The sequence below is a fragment of the Leptopilina heterotoma genome, unplaced genomic scaffold, assembly GCF_015476425.1.
Source record: "Leptopilina heterotoma isolate Lh14 unplaced genomic scaffold, ASM1547642v1 Lhet_12, whole genome shotgun sequence".
Classification (NCBI taxonomy): Eukaryota; Metazoa; Arthropoda; class Insecta; order Hymenoptera; family Figitidae; genus Leptopilina; species Leptopilina heterotoma.
Genome location: NW_025110837.1, coordinates 1,036,618 through 1,061,903, shown reverse-complemented (window position 1 = coordinate 1,061,903; position 25,286 = coordinate 1,036,618). Strand labels below are relative to the sequence as shown.

The 25,286-nt window shown below is 31.5% G+C and overlaps 2 protein-coding genes and 1 long non-coding RNA gene across 6 annotated transcripts in view; 1 reads left to right on the top strand and 2 right to left on the bottom strand.

Annotated features, from left to right (window-relative positions):
- Positions 1 to 25,286, bottom strand: part of LOC122509910 — a 551,972-nt gene that overhangs the window by 260,331 nt on the left and 266,355 nt on the right. The window lies entirely within an intron of this gene.
- On the top strand, positions 627 to 23,752 carry LOC122509901. Its single transcript, XM_043624226.1, has 2 exons — positions 627 to 3,206; positions 23,594 to 23,752. The coding sequence occupies exons 1-2, from the start codon at positions 1,763 to 1,765 to the stop codon at positions 23,617 to 23,619; spliced, it is 1,470 nt and encodes a 489-aa protein (XP_043480161.1). The 5' UTR covers positions 627 to 1,762; the 3' UTR covers positions 23,620 to 23,752.
- On the bottom strand, positions 24,207 to 24,467 carry LOC122509939. Its single transcript, XR_006302392.1, has 2 exons — positions 24,406 to 24,467; positions 24,207 to 24,327 (listed from the first exon to the last, which is right to left on the bottom strand). It is a non-coding gene; the product is annotated as an uncharacterized LOC122509939 (long non-coding RNA).

Genomic DNA, 25,286 nt, shown 5'->3' with positions numbered 1-25,286 from the left:
ATGCGCACCTGATATACCCACGCGATAAACTATATACCTATAAGTAAACATCAGGTCCAAAAAAACCAAAAAAATTTTAAAAATCTAAAAAAATACAAAATGGGATCTTTACCTGTAACCTCCTCGTGGTAGATCCTGGAAACTACAGTACTTTTTATTTTTGTAGGCTAATAACAGGAAAAAAATTTTTATTTTTGAATTGTATAGACACTAGTTTTGTAATCACCAAACTTAAAAACTCCCAAGCAAAAAATTGTAGGCAAATCTCACCCAATCTAAAATCCACTTGAATTCTTACATCAGATTCGTAATCAGCGACCTAAAAAAACCCCTAGATACAAAGATTCATAAAAATCGATTAATTTTAAAAATTGTATGTCCGCCATTTTGGATTCCTAATTTTGAATTTTTGAAATATGACATCAGATTTGTAATCAGCGACCCAAAAAACCCATAGATACCTATGTTTAATTCAAATTTATTAATTTTAAAATTTTTATGTCCGCCATATTGGATCCGCCATTTTGAATTTTTGAAATCTGACTTCAGATTCGTAATCAGCGACCCCAAAAACCTCTATACACGGAAAAAAAAGTACGTGAATCCTTCTGTAAGAAAATTTATATTTTTAGAAATGTATTTTATTACGAGGAAGTTCTCTCCTGTTGATGGGCAACCGAAAATGATGCCATGAATGTACGAATTTTGTCTTTGGGTTCGCGCTTCGGGGAAAATCGTTTTGGGTTCGGAGAATCGGTGGAGTTGGGGGGAATATTTCCGCGATATGAAGCGATCGTCCCTCTAGTTCTCTGTCTCATTTGCTTATTGAACTCAAGGGAAGGTTCCGCGCCATACGCGAAGTCCAATGCCTGAGACCTCGAGGTAAAAACAAGATTCGTATTTCTTATAGTTTTCTTTAATTTTATTTTGTTCATTGGTTTTTTTTTTTGTTTATCTCAAATTTTGTTCAATTTTTTTATTGTAATTTCACGTAGTGTGGCGTTTATTTGCAATTTATGGGCGGAATAAATTTCATGGCGAGGGTGTGGATTTATAAAGGAGAACTAGACGGGTGATTTGCTGTATCTGCGAGAAATAAAAGGAAGATTGGAGACGAGCCTGAATTATCGTGCCAATCCTTATCAAAAGTAAAGGAGGATAACAAAGAGACCTCAACTTCGCGACAGAAATCAACAACGCTGTTTCTCCCGACCCACGCCATTGATGATCTTCCCAATCATTGTCGAAAGCGATGAGTATTTTGTTGAATCTCTCTTTATTGTTTTATAAAAGTATTGTCATGCACTGAATTTCATTTGACTATATATTTTCTGTGTGATTTAATTTATAATTTATATGTATGTCCTAAATTTGTATAAAATACTTGACTTGTTGTGTGAATGTCTTTTTGAATGTATGTATATTAATAACGCGGGCATAAGTTATAATTGTAAATTATTTGATTGACTCGAGTCAAAACGATCGATTTTCTGAATTTTAATATATTATTTTATTGTGCATTTATTTGTGATATTTCTTCTTTATTGAGTTCATTCCTTTTATCAATTGTTAAAATTTTCTTGATGTTTACATTTTCTATTTGATTTATTTTATTTGAAATTCAATTATTTTCTCTTTTAAAAGTGTATTTATTACATAAATGGCGCCCGAACAGGGACATGAATGAGTGCCCAAAATTTTGAATGATTGAGATTTATTAATTTTGTTTTGTATAAATTTTGTGAAATATTGTATTTTTTTTATGAAACGTATTCTGGGGAGAGAAACTCGATCTCGTCCGGGAATTTTATTGGAGGGTTTAACTTTCGAACGTCGTAAAAATAATCGCGAAAACAAACGAACAATGTCGCAACCTCCGGGTGAATTTGTAAATAATGTTGGAAATTTAGGAAATAATAATGACATTGTTATTGACGAATTGCGAGCTGAAATTGATCGATTGCGTACAATAAATTCTGCTCAAAATATTCAATTAACGCAATTGCAAAATCGTATCCATGAAAGTTCAAGTGATGTGGGCAGTCAGCTGGTGCGAACTCTTATTGACGGATTAAGGGGATTAAATGTTGAGACCAAGATTCCGAGATTTTGTGAGCCGGAAAATCCGAATCATTTTATTGAAAAATTAGAAAAATATTTTGTGTTAAAGAATTTGCAAGGGAATCGGTTAAGTTTGATAGATGGGTGCTTCGATGGCCGGGCACGCGCCTGGTTCGAATCGCAGCGGAGTACTTTAATTAATTATGCGGATTTTAAAACAAAATTTCTGGCGGAGTTCTTTTCGATTCCGATCCGTGTTAAATTACGGGCGGAATGGTTGGCGCGTCGATTTGATAACTCATCTGATAATTTGCAAACTTATTTTATGCGTCAAATTAAAGAAGCTCAATTTTTTACTCCGCAATATGAGCCCTACGAATTACATTTTATGATTATTCAGCAATTACCTATGAGAGTGCGGGAAATTGTTTCTACCATCGATTTTAAAGATTATGATAAAATATCACAGTGTCTTGCTCAATTGGATTTCGCTTTTCAAGAGAAAACAAGTCATTATAATGTCAAGTCTCGAAATTCGGTTTCCAACGCGTATAATGAAAATAAAAATAATGATAAGCGAAATCAACAACAGTCGCAATCATCAAGGCCTTCGCTTGTAACGAATTCGTATATACAGGCAAATAGTTTTCACGCCGAAAATCCAAATATTAATGGTCACTCCCGGTCTTCTGAACCACGTGTTCCCCTACCCGATACCAGTCGGCCCCCTCCGCCCTTTTCCTCATCTGTGAAAAACATCAAAGACTTTAACTCTATGAATCAGTTAGCAATTTCGAAAGGCGCGAGCCATTCAACAATATTTTCAAGTCGGCATTTATATGATGAATTTAATCAAGTTATCGATGATGTCGCGAATAATTTAGAAAAACGATGTGACGAATCTACGTGCAGTCCATCTTGCCCGCGTATTATTGTTGCAATGCAGTCAGTGCCGGCTTCATCATTAATTGATACGGGAAGTCAGATTACGGCGGTGTCAGAGGAGTTTTATAATTATTTAAAAAAATATTATCAAGTGCTTGAACTGCCTGTTTCGAGTGTTGTTCTTTTTACAGCCATTGGGAAGAAATCAACTCCCATTAAGAAGCAAATAATGTGCAAATTGACGATTGGAGATTTCGAATGTGAGTCATTTTTTTTAATTGTTCCCAATTTATCTACTTCCGTTATTTTAGGTAATGACTGGCTTTTAAAGAATAAAGTGATAATAGATTATGAAAGGGGACTTATGATTATTGACGGAAATATTGTTCGTTCTTCGCTGGTATCATTTGGGAGTTTGACAAATAATAAAGGTGTTATTCAAGAAGGAGGGGAGGTGATTCAAATTGTACAAGGTTTAAACGTAAAAAATAATACTAACATTCGCGAAGAAGGGGGAAGTGATATGAATAATGATTGTAAGATGATTAATTTTCGCGAATTTGATGATTTTAAAAGTAATGTAGAATTTGAGAATGACGTAAGGGGGGAGAAATCATGTGTTGATGTGAAGGTCGCAAAGGAAATAACAGCTGATTTCTCTCATACCGATGATTTAGAATTCATGACGTGTCAAGCTCGAAATGAAAATTACAAAAATATGAACGAATATTATTTAGTTGAAAATGACATTGAAAATAATTCCGGTTTTTGTGAAATAATATTTGAAGACGAAGTTAATAATAATGACGATACACATGTTATTAATGAATTAAAGAGAATTAACTCTATGGATGTTAAGAATCAGGATAATTCTTTGTTTTTTAGTGAAGTGGAAAGGATTGCGGCGGAAATAAAAGATATTAAGCATCGGGAACGCGAATTTGTTATTAAGCGACTATCGGAATTTGAGAATTTGTTTACGTCTAAAATTGGGGTCGCTGATACACCGCCGTATCAATTAAAAATCAAACCACATAAAAAATTTATTAGAAAATCATACCCAGTTCCCATGACATTCCGCGAGCGAACTAGAATCACGTTACGAGAAATGAAAGATGCGATGATAATTGAGGAGTCTGATAGCGATTATTGTAGCCCTCTTAGGATCGTAGTGAAGAGTGATGGTACAATACGTGTGTGTTTGGACGCACGGTATATCAATGAAATTATAGAATCGGACCATGAGGTCCCACCCCTTATTTCTGAGGTGATGCAGAAATTCCATGGTGTTACTTTCATGTCAATGACCGATTTAGCCTCAGGCTACTGGCAAATCCCCCTTGATAAGGATTCGAGAAAATATACCGCATTTCTTTTCGACTCGAAATTGTATCATTTTTGTCGAGTACCGTTCGGCATTAAAACGGCCGGATCGGCATTTATTAGAGCACTTAATTCCGCGATTGGTCATGAATTCGATGATTGTTTGACAACATATATAGACGATTTTTTAATTTCGACAAAGGGTTCAATAACTGATCATATTGATCGTATGTGTTCGGTATTTAAAGTGTTACAAAAAAAAAATTTCACCCTAAATTTAAAAAAATCAATATTTTGTAAAAAAAAACGTGGAATTTTTGGGATATGAGTTAACGACTGAAGGAATTCGTCCTCCACAAAACAAATTAGAGGTAATTTTAAATTTTCAATCGCCCCGTAATCGTAAGGAGCTGCGTCAATTTATTGGCGTTTGCACATACTATAGGCAGTTTACGGTGCGACATGCGAATCTTATATATCCCTTCCGTGATATTCTGAAAGAAAAAAGTCCATGGGAATGGGGGGAGAAGCATGAAGAGGCTTTTAAAATCATGAAAAAAGCGTTTGTTAATTCAGTTAGATTGAATCATCATATTCCGGGTGTTCCTTATCGCTTGCAGACCGATGCTTCAGACGCGGGTTTAAGCGGGGTTCTTTATCAAATTGATCGGGATGGATATCATCGAATTATAGCCTTGGTCAGTAGATGTTTGAATGTTGCCGAGATGAATTATACAACCACTGAGAAGGAGCTCCTCGCGGTTGTATATTCGATCTTAAAACTACGAATTTATTTACTTGGAACCAGGTTTGAGGTGATTACCGATCACAAAGCCCTTACTTTTTTATACTCGACTCCGCACCTGAATGCTCGCATGATTAGATGGAGTTTGGCCTTGCAGCAGTTTGATTTTGAGGTTTCTCATGTTAGAGGGGAAGACAATATTGTTGCGGATTTTCTGAGTCGGAATCCTGAGGGTCAATTTGAGTCATCATCACCTCGTAGTTTGTCGATAGATGTTTTAGAAATCTCAAAAGATAGTGAAGTCAATTTTTATTATTGTCACAAGATTGAAGTCGATCAGGAGTTACGTGATTCATTAAAAAATTTAGCAATTTTGCAACGACGGGATCCTTTTGTAGATGAGTTATATAAAAAAATTCAAGATGATGCGTGTAATGATTTTTATGTTATTGAAAATAAGGTTTTATTTAGGAGGGCTCGCGTTTCGGATGAGTGGCAAATTGTTATTCCCGCTGAATTAACAACAAAATTGCTCGATTGTATACACTCGAAACTTGGCCATCCGGGAGTGCATAAAACATTGGAATACGTCAAGCGATATTACCACTGGAAATCTATGAATCAGGAGGTAAAAAGATTTGTCCTTTCATGCGATCTTTGTCAGCGAGTGAAACCGATTAATGTTCAGATGGAGTGTGCATTTCGACGAGTATATTCGTCAGGCCCAATGGATCTTATTTGCGTTGATTTTTATGGTCCGCTTCCCCGGTCGATTGCTGGTATGGAGTATATTTTTGTTCTTTATGATGCTTTTACTAAGTATATAAAATTATATCCGATAAAAAAAGAAAATACAAAAACAATCTTGAATAAAATTTTTAAATTTTATATTCCGGAAATGGGCGTTCCCAAACGGATATTATCGGACCATGGGACTCAATTCACAGCACATAAGTGGGGCGAGAGTTTACGTGAGGCGGGTATACAGGTCGTGTTTTCGTCAATTCGTCATCCGAAAAGCAATCCGGTTGAGCGGATGATGAGGGAGTTGGGACGAATTTTCCGCACTCTTTGTAGTGATAAACACACAAAATGGGCACGATATATTTCGGATATCGAGTTTTTTATGAATGCCACGACTAATTGTAGCACGGGGTTTTCCCCACATGAATTGCATTTTGGAGTATATTCCGCTGATCAAATTAAAGAAATTATTAGATTTCCACGAATCGATGAAATGACTAAGGAGTATAAAATCCTTTTAGCTCGGGAAAATATAAAAAAAAATTTTGACAATCGCGCAAGGAATCAGAGAAATCCGTCCGGAATTAGTTTGAATGAGGGAGATCTTGTGCTCTTGCATATTCCGAAACAATCGGATGCTTTAAAAAAAGTAACTCGGAAATTTTTTCATTTATATTTTGGCCCTTACAGAATTTTGCGAGATCTTGGTAACAACTCTTATGAGTTATTTGATGATAAAAATGATCGAAATATGGGAATACATAATCAGGCTAATTTAAGGAAATATCTTCAGAGAAAAGTTTAAAAAAAAAAAAGAAAAACAAACAAACAAAAATTAGAAATAAATAAAACACATGTCGGAGATTGAATACTTATAGGTAAATGGAGATATGCAACAGGCTGACTGTTTAAATCATGAGTTCTTGTATTACAATATCGATATATATATATTCTTGAATTATAGGTGAATACATATAACTACGAATGATTATAGGAATTGTAATTTATTAATTGAAATAATTATGATTGTATATTGTTTGTTGTGTTATTTAGTGTATATATCTTGTATTTACATATTAATTTCGAGAAATGTATCTGTAAGAAGGTTTGAAGTTTTAAATTTATATGATAAAAAAAATAATGTGCTTTCGTCAAAATGAGATTTTATCTAAAGCAAGGGGGGCAATGTAAGAAAATTTATATTTTTAGAAATGTATTTTATTACGAGGAAGTTCTCTCCTGTTGATGGGCAACCGAAAATGATGCCATGAATGTACGAATTTTGTCTTTGGGTTCGCGCTTCGGGGAAAATCGTTTTGGGTTCGGAGAATCGGTGGAGTTGGGGGGAATATTTCCGCGATATGAAGCGATCGTCCCTCTAGTTCTCTGTCTCATTTGCTTATTGAACTCAAGGGAAGGTTCCGCGCCATACGCGAAGTCCAATGCCTGAGACCTCGAGGTAAAAACAAGATTCGTATTTCTTATAGTTTTCTTTAATTTTATTTGTTCATTGGTTTTTTTTTTGTTTATCTCAAATTTTGTTCAATTTTTTTATTGTAATTTCACGTAGTGTGGCGTTTATTTGCAATTTATGGGCGGAATAAATTTCATGGCGAGGGTGTGGATTTATAAAGGAGAACTAGACGGGTGATTTGCTGTATCTGCGAGAAATAAAAGGAAGATTGGAGACGAGCCTGAATTATCGTGCCAATCCTTATCAAAAGTAAAGGAGGATAACAAAGAGACCTCAACTTCGCGACAGAAATCAACAACGCTGTTTCTCCCGACCCACGCCATTGATGATCTTCCCAATCATTGTCGAAAGCGATGAGTATTTTGTTGAATCTCTCTTTATTGTTTTATAAAAGTATTGTCATGCACTGAATTTCATTTGACTATATATTTTCTGTGTGATTTAATTTATAATTTATATGTATGTCCTAAATTTGTATAAAATACTTGACTTGTTGTGTGAATGTCTTTTTGAATGTATGTATATTAATAACGCGGGCATAAGTTATAATTGTAAATTATTTGATTGACTCGAGTCAAAACGATCGATTTTCTGAATTTTAATATATTATTTTATTGTGCATTTATTTGTGATATTTCTTCTTTATTGAGTTCATTCCTTTTATCAATTGTTAAAATTTTCTTGATGTTTACATTTTCTATTTGATTTATTTTATTTGAAATTCAATTATTTTCTCTTTTAAAAGTGTATTTATTACACTTCCTTGAAAGTGCTTGAATTTTGGATAGGACACAAAATACAAGGCTGTTCCATATACTTTTTATTAGAAAATATAGAAAAGTCCTAGAGTTATTCTAGTACTAGTATGGGCAACAGTGTTTTTTAAATTTTAACGAAAAGTCATTTGTTCAGTTTTATAAAGTACGTGAAAGATTAGTTGACTGCGCTTGGAAATTCTGTAGAGCATGCGCAGTGTGCGATGCGCGTTTCTACCCAAGGTAAATGCCAGCTGATCGTCTGTTTCCATTTGTGTTAATTTCAGATGTGAATATACTATTATTTTATGAAAAACAAATAGTGTTAATATATATTTGTCTTCAAGAATTGACTTTCAAAAAAATATTTTTTGTTTTGTGTTTCTCACAAAACAGAATGTTATGTAAGTCTCAGTTTTCAGTGAAATAGCATGTCTCAGAAGTCGTGAAAAATTTCACCATGTGGTATATAAGAACAATTCGATACGTACTTTTAAGTGTTAAGTGTGTGTTTATATTTAAGTTATACGCGAATATATGTGTGTGTTATAGGTTAGTTCATAAGTGTTGACGAACGTCGAAAAGTGATACAATAATTGTTCTTTGTTTGTGTAATTAATTATCCAAATATGTGAATGAATTTCAGAAAAACTGTGTGAACAAGTGGAAATTATTTTTTTTATTTTACAATTTTTTTGAAAGTCAATGAAATTCTCAAGCAAGGTACTAGAAATTTTCATTGACTGCTTTTGAAACTCTCATGCAAAAGTACAAGACTGTTTTCAGTATTTTGTGTCGTATCCAAAAGTCAAGTATCGAGTCAATGAAAATTTCACGTACTTTTTTTTTCCGTGTATCTTGTTCTCTTTTAAATAATGATTTTTGGCCAAAAATCGACGATCCTGGCCCACTGTGCTAGGCCAGGAGCGCGCTGGCAACCGGCTCGGTACTGGCATTCTACCGCCCGCTGACCGGCCGGGAGAAGCCGTTCCGTGTATAATTCAACCGGCTGGGACCTGGCACTCTACCGACCGTGGATTTTTCATTTAATAGCCAGCCGAGCGCTGGCATTCTACCGACTGACAACCGGATCGGATCCAAATGATAATTTCAACAAATATCAATAAAAAAAAAAATAATAATTAATTGCAAAAGATAAATACTGATGACAATTCATTGACAGTTCACTTTACACATTTTTTTTATTTTTTTATACACTTAAACGCAATTTTTTATTACATACACATTTGAAAAATCCTAACGCTTGGAGATACGAACTTACGCCTAACCGAATATTTACGCACCGAAATCTCGCACGCTAACCAATATGCTACGCTCGCATGGGACTCTCAAATCTTAAATACTCAAGTGTCACAAGCTGAAATGAAACTTGTCGAATAACTACGCGTCAATGCTACAGCTATATTTTTATTATTATATAATATATTAAATAATTGTATCTCAATATAATAATATTGAACATAATAATATTAATAATTTTAATTAATATCACAATAATAATAAATTATTAACATGAATATTAATATTTATTAATATTAATAATTTATTATTAATTCTCAATAATATTAATTAATAATATCTCAATAATAATAAATTTATATTAATAGTATAAATTTATTTATAATAATTATAAAGTATAAGTGCACAACAAATTTTTTTAATTGTTTAATTTTGAAAAAACTCTCAATAAATAATTACTTAATATTTTGATTAAATTCATTTATTAATTAATCATTATTTTCTAAAATAATGCAATTAATTATTGTAATAATTATTTAGTTATGACACATTTATTGAAAATAAATTTATAATGTGACAATAAATGACAACATCCGCAGTCGGATCCGGCCCAGCACCGACTTAACATATCCGTCATTCTTCCGACGCCGCAGAAAAATAAGATCCGCCGACGGAAGGAATCCAGTACCGAGCCGGTACTGACAATAGTGGGAAGACGGTTCCGACAGTCGGAGCATAATCTGTACCGCGCCGGTTGCTTTTTCAGATCCGAATCGATACAGACCGTCGGTACTTGCGGTCTGTACGGGTGCGGATCCCAGCCGGTTGTAAATTCCGACATTCGTCCGACTTTTCCGCCTGGGAATTGGTCAAATTTGACATAGATTTTGACGTATCATCCACGGAGGAAAATTAATGATAATTAAACTTATTTTGAGAAATGTAAATTTAACACTCCTCAGGTTAAGATCTAAACAGAAGAGTGTCAACTTTTTCAAGTTTGACACTCCACATAGTAAATTTGATTATTTTCTTTTCTCAGTGTCAAAGGCATTATTGGGACCCTTTTTATCTGCAGCTTTAAAAAAAGGTCAAATCTGACATAAATTTTCACGTAATGTAAGGGTCATTATTTGGCCATTTATGACCTGTAAGTAAAAGCAAATGTCAAATTACCTTGTCTCAGGTCGCGAAAAAATAAAGTGTTTGACTATATCAACCGCACGGACGATGAAGAAGTTTTTACCCTTTTTCTTGTAATTTCAAGGAGGAAAGGGAAAAATTTCCATTTCCACATGTTGAAGGTCCAATCGCTGACATGAGACTTCTTCATCGTCAGTGCGGTTGATATACTCAAGCAGTTTATTTTTGCGACGCGTCAAAAATTCTATTTTACTGGTCATTTTAATTAGTTATTTTACTACTTGCTTTTTATTGCTCATAGCCAAAAATGATTTTTTTGGACACTTTGAAACTCTAATTTTCCATTTTTGTAGAGAAAGTGTAAAAATGTTAATTTTTGTAGGAGAAATGGCTGTTACAAAAGTGCGATTTTTGTGTTGGGTTTGTTTACCTTTTGGTTTGTTTACATTTCACACCGTGGACTTACCCTTAAATGTCAAATTTCAGCTCTGTGGTGTCACATAAAATATCAGCTCCGTGGCGCCTGTGGCGTACATTGTGAAGGTGCAAATTCATGGATCAACAGTTGCTACAATAACGCATATTATAGAAGAGGACAGACATAGTTGTGTCCTTTTATATTTCAGTGCTTCGGCAACCGTTGACTTATTAAAAAACACCTTAATATTCGAAAAAACACGCCTTTACTTTTGGTGCTTAATTTAAAATGTACATTATATAGGAATCAGAACATAAACAATATTTATTTTTCATTCGGTAATCTGCATTGAAACTAAATAAAGACTAATATGTAAGATGTAGACTATCGATCACTCCGAGTCAAATTTGACTCGGAGTGATCGATAGTCTACATCTTACATATTATTAATTTGACCGAGTGATAAAATCAAGAATTCTATATTAAATAAAGACTACTTTTGATTCTGATACCCATATCCGAATCAAAACAAAAGTATTTTTTAATTTTGTTTTAATTCCGTGACAGTCTCTGGTTTTAAGTCTTAGACGAGTTTTTAGCTTTAAACAAGTCTTCAGCCTTAAGTGAGCCTTAAAAATCTTAGTTCAGTCTTACGTCTTAGACAATTTTTTAGCTTTAAATAAGCTTTGAGCGAGCCTTATGTATGTCTACACTGAAAAAAATGATATTGTCAATTCCGACATACGAGTATGGTTAGAACGTATAGCTGAAACAGCAATACTGTATTTACGTTCTTAAAATACAGTATTGGTGTTCTTCACATACATATTACTGTCTCTCTCATACATATGGCTGTTCTACACTGCGTATAACCGAAACAGCAATGCTGTATGGCAGTCCCATATCCACCAATATAATATGTGAAAATTGGTTATATTTATGGCTGTACCATAAATATATTTTTTTCAGTGTAATTTTAGTCCTAAGTCTTAGATAAGCTTTTAGCATCAATCAAGTACTGAGACTTAAGCGAGCCTTGTACCTTAAGCTAGCTTTGAGGTAGCCTTGAGGTTTTTAAGCGTTTTTTTAATTTTTTTAAGCGGGAAATTAATACACAATTTTCTTTGGTGTAGAAAAATACTTCTTGAGAATTAATTTCTTGGCACACGTGTTAAATAGATAAATGTTTATAAAAAGTCAAAGATTATACGAGTAGAACAATAATATAGAGAGAAACATTGCAAAAACTGTCTTTTTACGAGACATTCTTGTAAACCATGTTCGCAAGTGTATGTTTAGCGTACGTGTACACATTCAAAGCAAACGAGCCGTGAAATGCAATTGCACGACAGTAAAATGTTCCTCTATACGTGCACGGCTTATTTTTTCAAGAATAATCTACACTTTTAGGTTTTTTCTTGCCGAAATTTATCATAATTAAAAAATTAAATTTTAAAAAGCTTTTTTATTCGTGATAAATGTTACTATGTTTATTTATTGTATTATGCTTTTAAATAATAAAAAATATTAAATATAGATATTAAGTTAGTTGTTTAATATATTTGAAAGTTTAGAAACATTATTTTTTGAATTCTTTAGAAATAACCACTATATATAAAATTATTAGTTATTTTCATTTCTCACAAAATATTATAATTGAGTGCTTGGATACAACAAGGAAACAGGCTCACGCTCTAAAGTCAGTCAAAGGGTCGAATAAAGATTGAAAATTGAAATTTTGACTCTTGAAAAATATTATCAAAATTCATTTAAATTCAAACATATCATGGCCCATATCATAGCTTTTTCCCAGGTGCGTCGGACCCTCAGTGCGAAATATAACACAGGCACACAAAAAAATAAAAAAGTCAAAACCCAGAGGTCACACCCCCCTGTCCCCATGTTTTTGGGGTCGCTGAAACCGAATATGACCATGAAAAATTTTTTTCATCGGCCATTTTCCCGCTACCACCCCCTTACACCTGCTCCCGGGGGTGGAATTTCAGTTTTAAAAAAAGTAGAGTAGGGTTTCTATTCCTATGTTTTTTGGGTCGCTAAAACCAAAAAAGACTACCAAAAACAAATTCTTCCCTCCCTTAACCCCCTACAACCCCCTTAACACCTGAAAGGTGGGTGGTCGAAATTCGAATTATCACGAAAAGTCGATTACGGTGTCTAAACCTACGTTTTTTGGGTCGCTGAAACCAAAAAAGACTACCAAAATTAAATCCATTCCACCCTCGACCCCCTACAACCCCCTGCAATAATTTTTGACAATTAATATTTAATTTTCAATTTCCCAAAAATCAGTTCGTTTTATTTGAAATAAATTATTGCAGGGGGTTGTAGGGGGTCGGGGGTGGAAAGGATTTGATTTTTGCAGTCTTTTTTGGTTTCAGCGACCCAAAAAACGTAGGTTTAGACACCGTAATCGACTTTTCGTGAAAATTCGAATTTCGAGCTCCCACCCTGCGGGTGTTAAGGGGGTTGTTGGGGGTTAAGGGAGAGAAGAATTTGTTTTTGGAAGTCTTTTTTGGTTTTAGCGACCCAAAAAACATAGAAATAGACACCCTACTCCACTTTTTTTAAACTGAAATTCCAACCCCCGGGAGCAGGTGTAAGGGGGTGGTAGCGGAAAAATGGCCAATGAAAAAAAATTTTCATGGTCATATTCGGTTTCAGCGACCCCAAAAACATGGGGATAGGGGGGTGTAACCTCTGGGTTTTGACTTTTTTATTTTTTTGTGTGCCTGTGTAATTGGTTATGTATAAAGAACAAGATCGTTCTACAGATTAGGAGCATACTTGTATTACAAAGCATAACAAGATGGAAAAAAATTCGTTTCTCAGTTTGTAGATTCAAGTGAGAAAATCATTCAATTTTTTTGGAAACTCGCTCCATGAAAATACGCGCATACGACACATTTTTGTCGAAAGATATTTTTATCAAGATTTGATTTTATTTCAAATTCCTCGTCATACATATGGGAGAAAATTGATGGAAAAATGTTTCTATCCTTTATAAAATATATAAGTATATTTCAGTATAAATATTAGAATTTTTTTTCTTTCCTAGAGGTGATGAGAGATGGTCAATTAAAAAATATGTCACACAATTTAGGCTAGTAGATATCACTTTATTTTGAAAATTATTTTTTATTTCGTAACAAAATATAAAAAAACAATACATTCTTAATAAAGAACACGGAGAAAAATGGATAGTTAAAAGTAGATAGTTAAAAAATATATAATTAAATTTATTATCTGTATAGTTAGAAATATTATCTTCCTGAAATATTATATATTCCCGTTTAGTATATCTAGATAATCAAATTTATTATCCTGGATAGTCAACTTGCCAAGTGCTTGCGCAGAAGTTTGATTACCGATTACCGATTACAACCGTTTTCGAACGAGTTTCTCTCTGCACACAGGCACTTTTTACAAAATCTGACAACGTACATTTGTCACGCGGTTACAGGATTGGAAATACAAAAGGAATTTAATGACAGGTGGCTATACATATGTTGCAGCCACTTTGCCATTAGAGGGCAGAAGCATGCAGCGTGCGTAAAGGATCAGCTGTCAAAATGATTCGCATTATATTGCTATGGTAATTCCAATCCTGCAACCGCGTTTCTACAGGAATCGACAAAATCTTTTGAATTCCGACAATTAAAAACATTTGTGACAAATGTACGTTGTCATATTTTGTAAAAAGTGTCTGTGAACAGAGGGAAATTTGTTAGAAAATGAATGTTTACCAATTTCACGTCATTTAAACCGGTCAGTGTCGTATTTGTTGGGTGATAACTGTTGGTCGCACATTATCGAGAAATTTGAGAGACCATCGAACACCGTTAAGTAGTTTTATATTATTCGAAATTTAAAAATCCATACAAACATTTATCAATTTTGTTCAAAAATAAAAAATTTATATTAATTTATTTTTATAACAATGTTTTTTATATTTAAAACTTTAAACTGATTTTAATTAAACATTATCATAAATAAGTGATTTATAGGTTTTGGTAATTTTTTCTTGTAAAAAACATGAAAATTATAAGTCATCTTGGTTATATCAAAATTTTTTTTTTGGATTGGCTACCTTCTCGCGGCGCATCTTGGAAACAATATCATTAAATTCTTTATTTCAAGCTTTATTAAACAATTTTACTAAATTCAAAAAATTAAAAAAATTTTTATCCTACATGCACAAAAATGGCGCTTTCTGATAGCAGACGACAGGGAGGAAAGTCATTCATTTCTTCGACCGTATGAAAATGGCGGCCGTGTTCTCCCAACCCTACTAAAAATAAAATCACAAAACGACAGAAATTTAGTCAGAATCTCTGACGTTTTTAGGCTGCATTTGTTACGATTGCAGCCACAGAACGTCAGGCTTGAGTCATGTTTCATCAGACAGCTTCAAAAGTAGTCAGGTTTTTTTATACAAAGTCGACACCCTTTTTTACCTGGAAAAAGGTCAACTGACCGTCATAAAATTGAAGGGAAATCTTTTTATTTGTTTATATTCATATTTATTTAAACATTATACTTATTTTTCATCGACTTAGAATTCATCTAACAATATATGCTCTTATTATGCATGCAGTATATCCTTTAGAACTTAAATTCAAAAATGATATCCTTTTTTATTTAACAATTACGGTTTTCGAGATACGTTACAGTTTCCTTAAAAAAATGTTTTTTATAATAAATTTTAGATATTTGTAATTGTGGAGATTTCTAGATTTTGAATTTATATTCATTTACCCTGGGTCGCTACGATTTTAAAAAATATGAAAAAAATCAATTTTAAAATGCAAAAGGTACCCGGGTACCTCGTCAGTCCCATAAAGGTTAATAAAATAATTGTAACTAATTGACTTTTTGCATAAATTGAACAAAAATTTATAGTTATATCAGTGAGTAAATGTACTTTCAAATAATAAAATAAAAATTTGAAAAAATTATTTTTTTTTATTTTTTAATAATTTTTTTATAAACAAATGCAGTTTTAAGTGCTTTCTACACACGATAAAAAAAATTTTTTGTTGCTAAATGTTCTTTAGAATGTAGGTAAGCAAGAACTGAAAAGAAATCTTAGTGCAAAAGAAAAGCTTTTTCATAATTTGACTATTATTTGTCGAGCGCTGCATACTGCGCGCATGCACCGCACAGTGGAATTTTTTTATAATTTACTGTTAAAAAATGTCTACAGCCTACAATTTTTAAACGATTTAAGTGTTTTTTTTTAAATTAAAGGAGAATAAATTCTTAAGACATCCCTCGAGGCCGATGTTTGAGTTATTAATTGTTTATAATTTTTTGTTTTAAACAAATTAATACAATTTTTTGAAAAAGGACGTTTATTTTCTTATTCCGTTATTGGACATGATTTAAATCAGTTCAAATTAATCTAGTATGACCACTAGACAATTAATAAAACATAAAATAATTTATTTAAATTGTTATACCTAAACAATATTAATTAACAAATAGATAACTTTGATTCTTCTTCACTAAAAAATGTTTTTTTCACATTTTCTTTCTAATTTAACTTCATTTAAAGAATATATGTCCCTTTTGTTTAAAAAGTAACTTATTTAAATTGCTATAAACAATATTAATTAACAAATAGTTAACTTCAATTACCTTAAGAGGAATCAAAGTTAACCATTTGTTAATTAATATTGTTTATAACAATTTAGATATGTTACTTTTTAAACAAAAAGGACATATATTCTTGAAATGAACTTAAATTAAAAAGAAAATGTGTAAAAAAACATTTTTAGTGGAGAGGAATTAAAGTTAACTATTTGTTAATTAATATTGTTTATATATCAATTTAAATAAGTTACTTTTTAAACAAAAGGAACATATATTCTTTAATTGAACTTAAATTAAAAAGAAAATGTGAAAAAAAACATTTTTTAGTGAAGAAGAATCAAAGTTATTTGTTAATTAATATTGTTTAGGTATAACAATTTAAATAAATTATTTTATGTTTTATTAATTGTCTGCTGGTCATACTAGATTAATTCTAACTAATTTAAATCATGTGCAATAACGGAATAAGAAAATAAACGTCCTTTTTCAAAAAATTGTATTAATTTGTTTAAAACAAAAAATTATAAACAATTAATAACTCAAACATCGGCCTCGAGGGATGTCTTAAGAATTTATTCTCCTTTAATTTAAAACAAAGAACACTCAAATCGGTTAAAAATTGTAGGCTGTAGACATTTTTGAACAGTAAATTGTAAAAAAATTCCACTGTGCGCAGTATGCAGCGCTCGACAAATAGTCAAATTATGAAAAAGCTTTTCATTTGCACTAAGATTTCTTTTCAGTTCTTGTTTACCTACATTCTAAGGAACATTTAGCAAAAAAATTTTTTTTTATCTTGTGTAGAAAGCACTTAAAACTGCATTTGTTTATAAAAAAATTATTAAAAAAATTTTTAAAAAATAATTTTTTTAAATTTTTATTTTATTATTCGAAAGTACATTTACTCACTCATACAACCATAAATTTTTGTTCAATTTATGCAAAAACTTAATTAGTTAAAATTATTTTATTAAAAGGGTTTAAAAATCTTTAATTAACAATAAAAAATATAAATAATTTAAATATTTTTGAAATACTCCGTGAAAATATTACTAGATACTAGTACTTTTAAATACAAATACTTATTTTAAATTTTGCAACTTTGCGAATATAGGGGGGGCCACTTCAGGAATTTTTACTCTTTTACTCCCTGTCGTCTGCTATCTGAAATCGACGCTTTTGTGCATTAGGAATCCTCTTGTTGCTTAATATACTATTAAATATACTTTGATGCTATTGGCTAAAATCCAATCAAACATATAAAATATTTACTTAAGTTAATAATATATTCATTACTTCATTTTAGGTACAAATCACCATGAAAACCAAATTTGTTGTTATATAAATATTTGGTGAAATTTACACTTTCATATATGCCAATTGCTTCTTTTTTTATGATAGAATAATCATTTCAAAATATTAATATTAAATAAATTATGAAAAAAATACAAAATTTGAATTTTTTGTAAAAAAGAAAAATATTTATTAGTTTTATAAATTTTGATAAAATATGTACTTTGTATACATCAATCGATTCGTTTTCTTGTCAGCAATGTTTTTTTGAGAATAATTAATAAAAATATTAACAAATAAAAAAATTATTTCAAAAAATACAAAAAAAATTTTTTTTTGAATTTTAAAAAAATTGTATAAAAATTTTTTTTAGATATTTTTGAAAATCCTTGTGTCAGATTTTAGATATTAATGACTGCAATAAACCTGCAAAATTTCAGGACAATCCATCAAAATTTGTCTGAGATAATTTGTCACGAATGCAAAGCTTCCACATGAGGAAGCAAAAGTAAGTAATACCTACTTTTTGCCTATGTTTTTGAGGTCGCTGATAACAAATCTGAAGTCAGATTTTAAAAATTCAAAATAGCGGATCCATTATGGTGGTCGAATTTTAAAAAACTCATTCGATATACCTGAAACTTGTTCCGCGGAAGTTTCAGGGTCGCTGATTACGAATCTGATATCAGATTTTCAAAATTCAAAATGTCGAGAACGTTCGATCAAATAAATTAAAAAGTCTAATTAAAGACAATGATATTTTTGAAGCCCTAAAAAGGTCCGATTGAAAGCTGATTAATTTGTTGGTGTTGGAATTCATTTATTAGCCGTGAAACGGGCTGATTGCTTTTTTGGTGTTTGAAGTCATGTTTTAGCCCTGAAAAGGGCTGATTGAAAATAATTCTATTTAAATGGTTTTAAAAATCCAATATTGAATTATAGACAGCTGATCATCGACTGCACCAGAGTACCGTTTGGTTGTCGAGACGAGCTTTATGTTCACGTTCTGCGTTGCGGCATGGTGGGAGAAAGGCGCACGCAGATTGGCTCACGCTTGGTCAAGGATCATCATTTGTTTTAAAACATTAAAAACAAATTATGATCGTCATTTGTTTTTAATAAGTTTTAAAACAAATGACGATCGTTGACCAATTATTTTCAATCAGCCCTTTTCAAGGGCTAATACATGACTTCAAACACAAAAAAAGCAATCAGCTTTTAAATTAGGGCTACAAAAATAGCATTGTCTTTGAAAACCCCCGAGTAACAAGCTCAAAGTAAATCAAATGAATTTTTTTAAATTCGACAGCCATAATGGCTTTGCCATTTTAAATTTTGACATCAGATTTGTTATCAGCGACCTCAAAAACATAGGCACAAAGTATTACTAACTTTTTTCAGTGCTATGTTTCTTGACATCAAAAGATATTCAAAACAACATTTTATTTTTAATCACTTTATGCGCCATATTTGTTCCGCCATATTGGATTATTCAAAAGACCAGATTGTTTTTTATAGAGGGCATTTTCACGATCATTTTAAGACCTTAACCTTTGAGATCGGTCCTATAGAATTTTGGACCGCCTACTGATTCGGCTAACGTGGAATGTCCCATTTATAGAATATTTAATAAGGTATCAGATTTTTGTGAAATAGAAAAGGTATAACATAAAGTTTGCAGAAAGTTAATATTTATTAATACACGAAAAAAATAAGATCTCAAACTGAGATGAAAATTCCGCTCAACAATTATTTTTACATTTTATTTTGAATTTAGGCCTGCTATCTAAAAAATGTCAACTTTCGCAAAATAAGAACCACCCTTATATATAAATAAGAAACAATATTGTTTCTCTTTGAAATGGTTTTCTACTTATTTTACTTTCAGGATCTTCTATTTTCAAAACGACATCGTAGAATACAAATACTGTCTCTTCGTACAAATATCATCGAGACAAGGGGGAAAACGTTCGTCACTGGTGAAAGAGACAAAATTGATTTTTACGGATGGGAAATTCGATATTTCAGATGTCAACGTGCCTAGAATATCGTCGGTTTACGAGTTTTAAAAGCCAAAGATTGACGGTGTCACTATTCAAAAGAAAAAAAAAGTTGAGAAAATCAGCAGAAAAGCTTTTTGCAAAATAATTTGCATTCATAGATTTACAATAAAATGGAGAGGAGGAAACTTTATTCCCTTTAAAATAAATAAACGAGTTGTACTCGCACTGCAATGGCGGGTTCTGTACACAAATATTAAAACAATACTTGTAACATTTATCGGTAATTGGTAGAATTAAAATAAACAATTAAAAAAATATATTAAAATTTTTTGATAAAAAAATAACAAAAAAAATTAAAGTTTTGTATAATGCCGTATTTTAACTTAAAAAATTTTAAAAAAATTTTTTTTTTTTAAGTTTTTAAATTTTTTTCAAAAAGTTTCTTAAATAAATGTTTTGTCGTCAGACTATAATAATACACTAGTATACCAATTTTTAGCTCATTAGGTCAAATAATGTAAAAGTTAGGAGAAAAAAATTCTTTTTGACAACGCTATGGACGTTATTACATATCAAAATTTCTATATTTTTCCTGTAATATTCGAGTAAAAATACACCATCATGCAAAATTTAAGCTCTCCATGTCGAATAGTTTAGAAGTTAAGGGGGGGGGAATGGTCACTTTTTATGCTTTTTTGGCCAAAAATCTTGTTATTTCCTTGACAACGCTATGACCATCACTTCCAATCACATTCGCTATATTTTTCCTGTAATCTACGAGCGAAAATACATAAGGGAGCGTGGGGGAATTGGAGCCCCTTAAGGAAAGTTATTAAAAAAACCAACTTATCTTTACAATAATACATTGTTTTGTCATTTTCTACTCATTTCGTTATTCATCTTTAATTATGTTTAATTAGAAACTTAAAAAGAGAAAGTAAATTGTAAAAAAAAAATTTCCAAAAAAAATACATTTTTTGCGATCACCCAATTTGTGGGGTATTGGGAGCTTTCACTTAAAATTTAAAAAATTTCTATTTTTTAGGAATATTTTTTGTTTTCTAATAGAAAAAAGTGTTAATACTTACAATGAAGCCAAAACTTTAGACTTAGAATAAATTTTTTCCTAAATTATAATTCAATACAAAATTTTTGAAAAAAATTAAATTTTTCATTTTTTCCACCAAAAACTATTTTTTAATTAAAAGTTTGTTCATAAGGTGATATCTTTTACAATTTTTAAAGAAATAACGAAATCCGCAACATAGTAACGAACATTCTTTGGGCTGACACTATTTCTCCCATTACCCCACAGAATTCTTACAGGCCAAAATTTGAATAAAAAAATAAAAACATAAACAAATTTTATTATTATATCGATTTTTATACAAGTATACATATCTACACATATTCACCTAATAATATAATGAAAAAACAAAACTAAATAATACGATTTTAACTACTTTGGTGATGTTTAGAAATATTTTGCATTTTACAACGAAAACTCAAAAAATACATTTTCCCTTGTTTTTACTAAAAATTTGTCAAGAATGTAATCGTTTGTTTTGGAATGATATAAACAAAGGTTGTAGAAGATTTTCTAAACATTGCAGCGAATTTGAAGGCTTTTAAGTACGTGAAATTTAAAAGCTCCCATTACCCGCAAGCTCCCATTACCCCACGCTCCCCTATCTGGGCCAAATTTGAGCTCTTTAGGTCAAATAGTTTAGCCGCTAGGGGGGACACGATTTGGCTACGGACGCAAGAATCTCACCAATAGGGTTCCGTCAGTACACCTACGGTGTACGGAACCCTAAAAAATATTCAAAGCGTAAGATTATTTCTACATTTTCTACTTACAATCGTATTACGACGTTCAAAAACGGCAAAATTATCACTCACCTGAAACAAAAAATGTTAAAATTAAAAATAAACATATTAATAGGTTATTAAGGGCATGTAAGAAATATTCCTCGAAAAAAGTGATTGCCCGCGACGTCTCACTCCTAAATAATTAGAGAATCTAGTTCGGATTTATCAGGATAATTAGAGAAAAGCGGGCTGATGAAGAATATTCTCGAAATTTGCAAGTAATTTTTGAAATAAGTATTGAAAAAGTAAGTTAAAAAGTTGCATTTTTGTCGAAAGTGACGGACAATATAGCGGCGAGCACACAGACAGGTGGCGCCAATTCGAGCTAGTGGACGCGGCTGAACTAAGAAAACTACTCCACTTTCAATTGTTAATAATATAATTTCTTCGCAAAATTATTGCAAAAACGGAAAAGGGCGCGCCTCAGTGAGTGAAATTCCTCTATTACCCCTCCACCCAGTGAGAAATTGCCAATAGACTTTAATCGGTCCAATATCGGTCCAATAATGGTTGCCGTGCTGGGCGCCGATTGACTCCCAATATTGGACCAATATGGGCTGATGCTTGGGATGTAACGGGTTCGCCAAGCATCGGTTGTTAATATTGGTCCAATATTGGCCGAATATTGGCAACCAAGAGAAAAATTTTTTTTAAATAAATTTTTTTAATTAAATAATAATAATAAAAAATTAATGTTTATAATTTTTGTTTAATATATTCATTTGTTTAATTATTTATTTTTAATAATTCATGTAAATAATAAATAATTCATTATTTATAAATTATAATTATTTAAAAATGCAGCAGCTATTAGGAAATAGCATTCTGCAAAAAAATTCTATCATTAAAAAATCAATGATAGGCGAGAGATATCTGCGTCATTAAATAGATTCGCAGATGATAGGTAAGAGATATTCGCGTCATTAAACAGATTCGCAGATATACTCTGGTCTCGCGACGAATCTCACTTGTCACGTAAACTGCGGGTATAATAAGGCCGTCGGTAAAGCGATTTAGCAGTTTACGTGACAATTCTTATCTCTGCCGCAAGAGGGACGCTGTAACCGTTCTCGCAACTGACACGGCGACTCCAGTGTATATAAGTATCGAGAGATTCGTCGCGAGACCAGAGTATATCTGCGAATCTATTTAATGACGCGAATATCTCTCGCCTATCATTGATTTTTCAATGATAGAATTTTTTTGCAGAATGCTATTTCGATTATTTCCTAATAGTTGCTGCATTTTTAAATAGTTATAATTTAAAAATAATAAATTATTTATTATTTACATGAATTATTAAAAATAAATAATTAAACAAATAAATATATTAAACAAAAATTATAAACATTAATTTGTTATTATTATTTAATTAAAAAAATTTATTTAAAAAAATTTTTTCTCTTGGTTGCCAATATTCGGCCAATATTGGACCAATATTAACAACCGATGCTTGGCGAACCCGTTACATCCCAAGCATCAGCCCATATTGGTCCAATATTGGGAGTCTTTATTGGACTGATGATTGGTCTCTTGGCTCCCAATATTGGACCGATATTGGACCGGTAAGAAATTTCTCACTGGGCAAATATGAACCCGAAATATTTCATAGTCTCAAAATGAGACGTGAATTCCAAACCTTTCAAAACCCTCTTTTCCGAATGTTTAAACAATTTTTTAAATTATTGTTTATCAAAATTTTGCAAAATTCCGAGAAGGGCGCGGGTCCCAGAGCGTTTCTCTATATTTTCCAAAAAATACCGACTCAAAATTTATTCTTTTCTTTTTTAATGAGACGGTGATCACGAAACCATTTTTTCTCCCATCTGCCCTTAATAAAATAATTCATAAAATTATCAGTTAATATAATTTTTAACTGTTTTAAAATGCAATTTTAATTTTTTTTATAATACCAATAATTTTATTATTTAATGATAAAATAGGCACAATAACGTTTTAGTTAATTTTCTTTTGAAAAATAAAAAACAAAATTTCTATTTCTAGCATCATCGGGTACTAAATCATCTTAATCCAGATCCAGAATTTACATTGGAACAGGAAGTTCTATAGTTTACTGCTTGCGAAAATATTTGCATTGCCAGGACACAGTACAGAGTTCTCAACACTAAGGTTGTAAGCCTCCAGTGTTAAGCCGGATATACGAAGAGAAGAACAACGAGAAAAGTGTCACCTTAATCTCACACTCGGACTGTGGAAGAGGTGGAAAAAAAGAATTTTTATTATCTTCCTCCTCACCCTTAAAAAAATTCTTGTAAATAATATTTTTCCTACTTAGAAATAAATCCTCTTAAAATTTCAAAAATTATTTTATATTTTTAACTCCGAACATTTATTTTACATTTTTGAGATTAGGTTCACCATTTTTATTTTTTATTTACAATTTAACTTGTAAATGTTACATAAATTTTAAGCTTATTTCACTAATGAAACAGCGAATAATCACTGATATTTCAGCATATATACGCTGATGGAATCAGCTGCATACTTATAATGTTTATCCAATCAGCGACTTTCCGATGATTCAAATTTAGAGAGTCTGAGTTTATAAATTCTTTAAATATCATAACGTAGAGTGTTTTCAGGACCTTAATTTTTGTCAAATAAAATTGTTTATATTGTGGCCTTGGGTCCAAAAGATTTGAGAAAGTTGTTAAAAATCAGCAATTATTACTTTATTTCATCGAATGCATTTTCACTGTGAACACAGCTCATCAGGACTACAGAAAAAATATAAAAAAGTTGAGTAAATAGAAAAAATGAAATCAATAGCAACATTGTGTGTGGAATAGACCTACCACATTGTTCAATGATACAAATTTATAAAACTTTTAAAAAATTTAAATTCGAAAAGTTTTTAAAGGCCAACATAACCTCAAAGTCGAGACCTGTCAAAAAATGGAATAAAATTTGTTCGGATTTACTGGATTCTTGTTTGAACAAGATCCATCGAGACTTCCTTCATTTTATAATAAATAAAAATCCAACAGAACATTCCAAATTGATAAATAAACATAAAAATAATAAACAAAATAAATAACACATGTGCTCATCATTACAAAGGACAGTGATACAATTTCAAAAAACATAAAATATACAATAGTAAAGTCTATGACACAACACAAACTGTAGAAGAAAAAATATATAAAGATTGATTCACAGTGACAGAAATTCCTTCAAATAATATGAAGGTTATTTCATAGATGTATAGGTATGCACCGGAATTATTGTCCTTTAGTGTTCGAAATTCTATCACATGTTCCAATAATATCAAAATACATTATTGATAGATTGTCAATATCAGTTCGGAAATTTACGGAATTTGAGTCCTTTGCGATGTAATACATTTCTAAAAAGTTTCTGTTTCTATAAGAACCTTCGACATCTAAGATTTTAACGCTGTTTTGGTCGAAGCAAAATGTATGTTTTAAATTCGTAGAGTGTTTACATAACGCTGTGTTGGTCTTTTTGCGTAGTTGTGAATGTTTATGAGCAGAAACTCTTTTTCTTAGTTCTTGTATTGTCTGGCCAATATATATGCCGTTACAATCATTACAACTTAATTTATATATAACGTTGGTCTTCTCGAATTTTGGAATTCTGTCCTTAGGGGATGGAAGTAAATTGTTATGAAGTTTCATAAGGGTTGAAAAGACTATTGAGATATTTAATTTTTTAC

What these genes read in the sequence shown, in the direction of transcription:
- LOC122509901 (XM_043624226.1), top strand. Translation starts at nt 1,763, where the DNA reads ATGAAACGTATTCTGGGGAGAGAAACTCGATCTCGTCCGGGAATTTTA. An exon ending in GACGATTGGAGATTTCGAAT is followed by an intron (nt 3,207 to 23,593) that starts GTGAGTCATTTT and finishes TTCTATTTCTAG; the next exon opens with CATCATCGGGTACTAAATCA.